Below are 10,448 nucleotides of genomic sequence, written 5' to 3'. Positions count from 1 at the left end.
GTTAAAGTTGATTGACCAATATCAAAACTGACAAAAAATTGTTGAAAATTTATGTATTAACATTTTTTACACGTTTCAATAATTTAAATTTTATGTATACCTTCCAACAATTTGTTACTTGAATAAATTATTGAAATAAATTTGTGCATCAACAAAAAACTACCGTTTTTCAAATGTTTTAGTTAATTTAAAAGTAGATTTAGAACGCAGTTTTAAAATTAGGTTATCTTATCAAAATCATCGCTTCTTACGACCTTTTCCAGCTTTTTTGTTCGACTTTTGCTTGCCAGCCGAAGATTTTCTTCCCTTTGATTTTGATTCATGTTTCATTTTTCTGTTATCTTTCTTCATCCTTGGATCGACAACCTTGAAATGACCTTTCACCCCTGCTGGTCTGCTAACTCGCTTGCCAACCCCTCTTTTTGCGACCACATAGGTGACATCTTTCTTCTTTTGAGCCTTTAATAGACCCGCTTTTTTATATATCCTGTAAAGGATGAATATGTCGTTAGTGTTTTCTGTTACAAATAATGGTATGAAAATTTATACAATGCTATGTACAAAGCCTGAGCTGTAGGAACCAAGGTTACCGATGTACAATGAGTTTCTGTGAATTTGTCATAAGTTTTATTGCAGAAGGACCCTAAACACTTACTCTTTAGCTTGCTTCATTTTCTCTTTCTCTGGGAGGTCTTCTCCAATATTTTCCGTTCTCTTCCTAGCTTTCTCAAGTCGCTTGACAAGCTGTCCAGTGAATAATGTACATGGTTAAAATTGAAATCTTCTACAATTGCTCAAGCAATTAAACAACTTCATAATGACAAACAGAACCTTATGCTTCTGGCGAGCTCTGGCCTCAGCTATTTTCTTAATGGGATTTGCATCTATGGCTTTCTGCTTTTCTTTGTAATACTGGATTTGTTCCTAGTTGAAATGCGAATAAAATTAAGTATTATTTAAACTAATAAAAATTAACTCTAACAAATTTTCAAAAAAGAGAATAGAACAGTTTTTAATTTAATGATAAATGAGCCAGCTACATCCAAAATACTAGGATAATTAATTAGCTACCTTTGTGACAGGCAACTGTTTCTTTGAATGTTTCATTTCATCATGCAGAAACCAATCAGGAGCACTATCTTCACCGTAAGCATATCTTCAAAAATATTTTTCAGAAAATTTATTCAATTTCTTTGGAATATTATAAAAGATTAATATATTAGATTAATATATAGATTAATAAATAAGCATGGTAACACAGGTAAAATATAAAAAAATTTAAATGTAAGCTTGATGAAATTTAAAAATCGGAAACGCAACCACCTGTTATATGAAAGTTCCACAAGCTCCCTTCTCCTTTTCTTTGATTTGACGATTTCTTCACCAATTGCCAACTCCAATGGATTCAACTTCACTATCTTCCTTTCTGTTCGTTTCATACATAATATTGTATTTATATAAAGTTTGACATATCTCAAACCATTTTATAATGTCGACAAATAACGGAGTTTTCGATTACATTTTAACAACAGTCCAACAAAGAGCTGTGAAATATAAACTAAAAATGTAATTGAAAATATATCAAACAAAAACGTCTTAGTTGTTCTGGGCTTGAACAATTTTGAGAAAAATCATGGTCAAAAAAGAAAGAGACTCTAAAAACAATAAAAAATAAAAATCTAAGGTGACTGGTGGAGAAATGAAGTAACTTTCTTTTTCACAAAATTTTTTGGACAAAAAATACCAAAACATAAAATATTTACTACTTTTGTTGTTGCTGCTAGCTTTATGATCGCCTTCAACTTTATCCTCCTCCTCATCATCATCACTGTCATGTCTGTTGAGCTTGTTCCACGCCTCGCCCTCATCATCATACAGAGCGACATCCTCTTTATCAAACTTTATTCGCCGTGCTGGTTCGGGGGCGTCATCTTCATCATCATCGTCGTCGTCGTCGTCAGGTTCAACATCGTCACACTTGAAAGCTATGCCTGCGTCCTTCCAAATAGCAATTATTGATTTCACAAATAAATAACATTTCAAAGAATAAGTAGTTTAGTGTATAAATTTGAATAATTTTTTTGAGAAGATTTCATTATAGAAACAAAATGAAAAAATACAGCTGAATAGTTTACTTTTTTGACAGAATTGAAGCTGAAGAGATCAATATCATCTGTTGCTTGGATGCTATCACCTGGGATGACCATTTGCAGCGCCATCTTTTCTCGGAGCTTTCGCTTTTCATTCATCACCTTCTTATGCTTTCTGAGCATGAGAACAAGGCATACATGCAGATGGCCATTAATATATAACCGAAATGTATTCAACCATGACAATGGAAAATTAAATAAAACATCTCTGTAAACATAACCAGCAGACAAAGCAATCTAAATAGCATGTACACAAAGACAAGTTCTTAAGGACAAATCAAAAATATGCACAAAACCGATTTTATAAAGTTAAATTAAAACCAAAATCAAAGAAACACTAAATTCAAACTTTTTTTTATCTTTTAATAATCGAGCCCGTCTTTCTGATAGTTCCTTTTCTTCTTGTTCAATAACTTCTTCAATTGAATCATTATCTGAGTCTGCATCTTTGTTTGCTTCATCATTTTCCATCTCAACTCCTTCAATAGTTTCTTCCTGGTCATTTTCAACATCCATCCTGTCACGAGTAATTGAACTATAGTCATCAATAAAATCCTATAACTCTTTTCAGTTAACCATACTTTTCGTTGTCATTGGCCATGATATTCAACTGAGGCAGACTTTTGTTCAGACACTTCCTCCAACTCAACAAATTCCTTTAAAACGAATTTGAGATCATCAAGTTAACTTCAACGAAATGGTTGATAATACATACAACAAAATATGAAACTTACTTTAAATCTTTTTTTCCAAGAACTTGAATGTCTTTGCAACATTCCTTAATTTCATCTGTCGTCGATGGATGGCTAATGATGCTTTCATCATCTAGGACTATCTAAATGAGAGAATGCAACAAGAAATTCAAAGATGTCAGCATTAAAATTAGATTGAATGTTATTTAGATGAATATAATTATATAATTAGCAAACAACTTTTTCAAGCATTAAAAGTATTTTTATTTACGCTTCAAAATTGCTAAAGAACACAAAATTTTAAAAACTCTAAAAATCACAAAACATTTAAACAAATTAAAGTTCAAAGTAATTGGAAATAGAGTGAAATTAGTAAAATTGAAAAAAGCAAATAATAGTACTTCTGTGCAATGTTTAAACAACTCAAGAAAATTTGCATCTGTGATGAATTTTACTGCACTGAGTTTGTGCATTTGCAAATAATTATTTTCATCATATCCTTCTGCCTTCCTTTAAAAAAAGCAATAAATTTGTAAAAATTTATCATTCCATTTCAGCAAAATTATGAAATTCAACAAAAAATTATATAAAAAATCTGCTAACTTGGAAATTTTATCTGGATGAACAAGATTTAAAGTTGGTCTGACACTATTTTCTTGTTCAACATCTTTGAAGACGTGCTTAGAATCTAAAAATTTTGGATCAATAACATCAGGAGCCAAGTAGCCCTGGCAGACAACAAAAATTTCGGCTGATTCATTTCGAGAGGCCAGGGGTTTTGTTGCGTGAACCTTCTTGAACATTTGTTGTAAGACCCACAACAAGCTGAAATAGTCTTTAGATCTAAAAACCTTTGTTATGAAATATCCACCCTTAACTAAGAAGAATGTTGCCAGATGCAGTGCTTTCAATGTCAACTCAGCTGAAATGATAATGATAGTTAATGTTGAAATGAAAATTCTTGTAATCATTCGCCAAGATGGTTGAAGGATAAAATAATCTGAGGAGACTAAAGATTTCTAATCTCAGATGACTGTGAAGCATAGCTGAATATATTTCACTGGAGACAGTATAAATTATAAGCTAATTTACTATGCAAATCGTACACAAGTTGTTAGAGCTTTTGACTGATGAGATTTTAAATTTAATTTCAATTTTATTTGTAGTTCAAGCATGAGAGTGAACCTTGCTGGTAAGCATCGTGGACCCAATTCTTTCCAACGTTGGGAGCACCATCATGCAACACCAGATCAGCTTTCTGATCAGGTAGCAACTTTCTCAAGCTCTGTAAATATAAGAAAGTTTGTAAAAATGGTTACAATCTAATAAGCAGTAAAAAATATATATCTGTTACCTGTCTGCACTTGTCAGTTGTTATATCCTCTTTGAGTGTTATCACTCCATTTATTGGTTTAATTGCAACTAAATCCACACCTGAAAGCAAAAAGAACTCAATAAGAACACATTCTGCCATGTTTTAACACAATTCAAAAATGCATGAAAAATAACACTCTAAGTTAATGAAAAGCTTCAAAAGTATTCAATTTGTGCGATGCAATTAAATGAATTTTCACTAAAGACCATTGCCTGACCTTACTCAACTAAATATTTGTAACATGTTTCTGCTAAAAATCTTCTTTAATGGTTGTAATTTTTGTTTATCTATAAATATCTGAATGTGTGCAGTGATTAAGCCTTTTACAAAATGTTTCAGCTATTTTCAGCACCAATTAAGTTTACATATTTTACAGCTAGATAACTCAACTATTTTGTAGTAGAAAATTTTTTCAAAAATCATCTAATACTAAACATACAAAAAACGAACAGACCAATAATAAGGCTGGAGACGGGCATGTACTGTTGCGCAACTTGCAACCAGCCACCAGGGGCTGCACAAAGATCTATGCATATCGAGGACTTTTGAAGAAATTCAAACTTTCTGTTCAGTTGCAATAATTTAAAGGATGCTCTCGAACGATATCCTGTATTTGAAAAATTTATAATTTATTAAAATAAAAAAGTTGAGAATAAAAATAGTTAAAAATAAGAAATAAAAAAAAAAATTTATTTAAGTTTAAACAATCATCATAACATTATATTATATATTATAATAATCAACAATATGATTATAAATTAAATTATAAATATAATCAATTAATAAAAAAATAAATAAATATAACCAGTCTCTTTAGCTAGTTGATAGAACTTATCTCTTCTTGCTTTTCCAACTTTTACTTTACCCATTTTATTTTAGTATCTGAATGAAAAATTACTGAAAATGTTTAATCAATTATTTATATTTATATTACTTTATAAAATATATTACTTCTATCTCTATATTTTACTTTTATTTTTCAGTTTCTCTCTTGGAATTCAAGTTTTTAAATAAAGAGTTTACTAATTCCAACCAAAAGATCAAACAAATTTTTTTATACAAATTTCATTCAACGATGTTTCGGCCAAAATTCGACTTTTATTTAAAAACTGCATTGACTTTATTAAATCAAAACCTAAAAAACGACAGCAACACGTGGTTGAGATGAAAACAAAAATAAAATGATATAAAGTTGTCAACGAATGCAATTATTATTTTATCAATATAATTCCTTTTGTAGAAAGCCAATGTTACACCATCAAAGATAGATTCCGATAACTTAACGGCACATGTACGCCAGAAATATCTGTATTATTCTTATAATAAAGTTATAAAATCAAAATTGCGTATTTATGTCTGTTGATGCTGTAAACAGTGATTCGCTTCACAATTTCATTTGTATACTCTTGTAAGTTAATTTGTATCGAATAACTTCAAATTTTATAGCTTCAATTATGATTTTCAATATATACATCGTTTCACAGTTTTTTTATTTTGTATGTTTCTTTCATACAAACACGCCAATAACACATGTAACATCCACGAGACATTCCCTATGTAAGGCTTCTTTCCATACATGTTTTCTCTGTCGTAAAATCTGTCCTATGGGGTCTCTTGTGACTATCAACATTCACATATTGAAATGAAATTTTGAAAAGTTTGTTTTGGTTTAAGTGTCTTTAAGAGTTTGTGTATCTCTTGCTTATATGTGATGTATTTTGTCAAATAACATAAATCATCAATAAACAACAAAATCCATCTAGTGAAATAAAATAAAATAATTTAATAAATTTACTTTTTCAGTGCATTTTGGTAACATTAGATAAACTGTTTTTTAGTTTGTATTTTATACTTATATGTATTTTCCAGTAAACGAATATAATAAATATATATTATATATTATAATTAACTTTTCTAAAATTTACAACAGCATCTTTATCCATATATATATAGAATATAACATGTATTATAATGTAAATATATAACATGTTAGTTCTATCTAAACATATGCTTATATCCATCTATTCATCCATCCTTTTTGGATTAATACATAGATGGCATTCCATACGAAACCCATGGATGAATGTTTGTTTCATGAATATGTGTAGCACCAGCACCAGCGTTTGTTTGTAGCTTCTTCTACTTCATCTTCTTTGTGTCGTCCAGTGGTCCTGCTGCAGTTATCCATCGTCACCGTCGTATCATCATGGAGAGCTATGTTTGTTCGTTTCGGGATCGCGATGCTTCCACCTAATTCTTAACTAAATAGCTACACAAAATTAACTTTTTTTGTTGTTAAATTAGATTAGAATATTAGATAGAGATTATTAAATGTTTTATTTTTGTGTTTTATTGAAATGTTCCATTAGTTTCACCATTACATTCCTATTCCTATTATATTCCTATTCTTATTAATTATTTATAATATATATTTATAATTTTTTATAGTAATTAAAATTTAATTAAATTAATAAATTTTCATAGAAATTTATTGAAGTGATCATAATGTTAATGTATTGTATATATATATATATATATATATATATATATATATATATATATATATATATATATATATATATATAATATACTATGATATATAATATATGTTGTAAGGCATCATTAAATAATAAAAGCGAGTGCGTGCGATTGAAATGATGGTTACAGTGCGTTGTGGTGTATACTCAATCTTTCATCTGTATACACTTAAACAGTATCATTGATCTTTTAAACTTCAATTCAAATGCTCAGGATACAGAGTGATTGTTTATTAAATTTTATTCATTGTAATTGTAAGGCAGGCACCTTGCTTTGTCTGATTATATTTTCATATTTTTTATGCTTATTTTTAATAAGCAAGAATTTGATTATAAGTCTAATTTTATTGTTCGTTTTATGTTTATTATTAATAGAATTAATATAATTATTTTTAGTAATTTTTATTTTCCACATAAAAAAATTGGTATTGAATAAGTTGATAAATAAATAACTTAATAAATAACAAAAACAAAAAGGGTGAGTTGATCTTAATAATCTTTTACTAACTTAAATAAAATTAATTTTTCTAATCATTCATAATAAATTATTGTTTTTATTTTTTTATTTAAAATATTTTATATAAAAATTGAAACTTAGTTATTTATCCAATATATTAAATTAAACTTTAAAGAAACTAACAAAAGAAAATAATAATACTTAATTTGTTCTACACTTTTATTAATTTGTCTATGTCATATTCATATAAATTTGTTTTTAAATGTAATTAATTAATGAAGTCTTTTAATAAGTCTTTTAATATTTATTTAATTATTTCTGTTGTGTATATGTTTGAAATTAGTTTGGTTGATGTGAATCATCACTGATTGACTGAGCCAGCCAGCCAGCCAGCACTAACATGTTTTTTGCTTCAACATCTTTGTGATCCTGTGCAACATTCATCTATTCACATATATTATATTATATTGTTCATTAGTTCATCTTATCAGCAGAGTGAGAAAGTGATTTATTATTTGTTGTGATAGATGCTTGATGGATTTGTTCATATGGATGTTCTTTTTTATGTTTGTTTTTATACTATTAGAATTGGATAAAATGTGTTTTCAGGTTTGCTTTTTCAATATTATATAATTGTTTCAATTTTTGAATTTCAGCATTGTCTATGTAAGTACTTTTCTAAAGTGAATGAAGTTTGGAATTAAGTGATAAGCACAGCAATGCTTCCAACTATTAGTTGTCAATTCTACTAAATTATCAAAATGTTGATTTATTTAAATATTTTAGAAAAAAGTTTTAATGATTTTCAATCCAAAAACTTTTCATAGTGATTAAACTAGTAGTTATATTTTTCTTCAAAAACTTCAAATTGTATAAATCTATGCTAATAAAACTAGACTTTTTTTAGTTTGAGCCACAACACACACCACAATTTGTTATAGTTATAGTAAAAAATAGTTTATGTTTGAAAATCATTTAAAATGTTTTTAAATTTAAACTTTCTTAAAACTTTTTTTCACTTTGAAAGGTTTCAAAATTTTGATCTTTACTCATCTTTTTCAAAATTTTTATGATTTCTCTTGTTAAATTAATGTATTAACTTGAATGAGACAGCATACCTTAACATGAAGAAGACAGTATCACTTAACACAACACACACACCACAGATAGGGCATCTTTCTCAAGACATCACAAAATAACAGAGCTCAAAGCATAAAAACAATGTACAATGAATCTTCTAGATAATACAACAGCAATTATACAAATCTATGTGCTGGCCTTACCTGATAAAGTTCAATTTATTTAATTAAATTTTCGTCTTTTCACTGATAAGTGCCACCCCATGCTGTTGTTGTTCTTCATGTTTTTTCCAGAGTAATGAAGTGATGTACACAATTATTTTTATCATCCATCAAACAACAGCAAATTGGATTTTTTATGTTTTGTTTTGTAGAGTTTAGTTATTAATGTAAAGCTTTTTTTAGTGTTAGTAGGAGACTTTTGTTCAAAATAATATCACAATTTTGTTGTTTGATTGGGAAATATTGTTGGTTAGATTAAATATTGCACCTCACCAATGTTTTTAAATTCAAGTTAGTATTACCCGTCAAGTAAAATGAGTTTTCTTCAAAATTTTGTTTATGTTTCATCAAAGATGGCAACAAAAAATATGAAAACTGTCTCTGGTGTCATATGTTGTCTATCATGATTTTTTGATGTACACTGCTTCAATGTTTTCATGCAGTTTATATACTTCAATGTCAAGTGGTTAAATTTTTCAATAAAATTTTGTTTAATTTAATGTTATTGGGTGATTTGATATTTTTATTTGATGGCAACAATTGTCAACAATGAGGAAACAATGTTGAAGTTTGACTTCTTACTCAGACAAATTCAACTCTCAAATTAATTAACACTCACAATAATTTACTTAGAATAATAATCATGTGTATATATTTACAATGTAAATTTTACACGCATTGAATTGAATGATTGAAAGTATATTGTGTATGTACTACATGTATGTGATCCTGTTTGCTTAGCTCTACCCATCATACAGTGCATGTAGTATATTCACATGTCATGTGTACATTATTTCTTATGTTGATTCATTCTTTTGAACACTCATCATGCTCAAATCTTCTGCTCAGAAAAGTATTCCATAGTTCAGATTAGTGTCATTGTCATATTTTAATTACACTGTCACCATTAACTTGTAATTTGTTCCTTTTTAATTAAATTATTTAGATTTTTTACAAAATGCAAGTACTTTTGCCAACCTACTGCTGTCTATGGCTTTTTTTATTTTTTCATATATATTGCAGTGTTGATTCAGTTTTAAATCATATGATATGATTCTGAATATGATGAATATAGCAATGGAACAAAATTGGAACTCTGATAACATCTTACCTTTCTGCTAGTGTTGACTCATCTTAATACTTCATTGTTTACCTGCTACCTGCAATGATAACGTGCTGGTGATCTTATTTTTTTATTTCATTCTTGCTCTTTCAAATCCACACAACTTTGTTGGCGTTAATAAAAAATTTTGCTATGTTCATTTTAAATTTCATTTTACAGTTATTCACAGTCAAAATTTGATTTACTTTCTACTCTCAAAAGAGAAAATTAAAACATTAATCAAAAGTAAATGTATAAGATTTGGCTCTTTATTTTAATACTTTGTCATTTGATATCTTATCTACATAGTTATGTTGATATTTGTTAAAATTTTTTTTACATGATCATATCATGAATTGAGTGAGATATCTATAAATACATGGTTGAATAGCGCCATATTCTGAGTGTTACATCTTCAAATACCTTGTCATGAATACCTTGTGGCGTCAATTGTGACGTCAATTGGCGTCATGATTATGTTATAACATAAATTGTACGTGATATTGCTTAACAAGGTGATGCTGTCACGTTTTAATTGTTGTTGCTCGAGTTATGCTGCTAAATTTAGTAATGCGTTCACTACTAATGCAAATTAATGATTTTTGTACTTCGAATTTTTCGTCATAATGTTATAACTATAGTTGTCTTGTGAAACAGTGTAGTTTGAAAAACATCAGCAAAAGGATGTGTGTTCATTATTTACCCGAGGTGGTTATTGGAAATTTGAAACATGGCATGGAATGCTTGCTGCTTGTGAGTGAACCAAAACACATGTAAGCTTGTTCAGTTGTTTGCTATGTAAACATTAACATTCTGTTTAATGCAACATGGTAG

The 10,448-nt window shown here is 28.5% G+C and overlaps 1 protein-coding gene across 1 annotated transcript; it reads right to left on the bottom strand.

Moving 5' to 3' along the window:
- Nucleotides 1-237: 237 nt before the first annotated feature.
- Nucleotides 238-5,086, bottom strand: HELRODRAFT_159187 (hypothetical protein; the record flags this gene model as incomplete). Its single annotated transcript, XM_009011091.1, has 16 exons — nucleotides 238-487; nucleotides 656-744; nucleotides 832-924; nucleotides 1,072-1,156; nucleotides 1,324-1,426; nucleotides 1,767-1,998; nucleotides 2,136-2,265; nucleotides 2,500-2,667; nucleotides 2,732-2,806; nucleotides 2,885-2,985; nucleotides 3,244-3,352; nucleotides 3,446-3,764; nucleotides 4,028-4,127; nucleotides 4,197-4,309; nucleotides 4,672-4,824; nucleotides 5,023-5,086. 16 exons carry the CDS (start codon nucleotides 5,084-5,086, stop codon nucleotides 238-240), a joined length of 2,184 nt encoding a protein of 727 aa, XP_009009339.1.
- Between the last annotated feature and the right edge of the window lie 5,362 nt (nucleotides 5,087-10,448).

Source organism: Helobdella robusta (assembly GCF_000326865.2).
Source record: "Helobdella robusta unplaced genomic scaffold HELROscaffold_1, whole genome shotgun sequence".
In the NCBI taxonomy this organism is placed as follows: domain Eukaryota; kingdom Metazoa; phylum Annelida; class Clitellata; order Rhynchobdellida; family Glossiphoniidae; genus Helobdella; species Helobdella robusta.
This window is presented reverse-complemented; position numbering and strand designations above follow the sequence as displayed.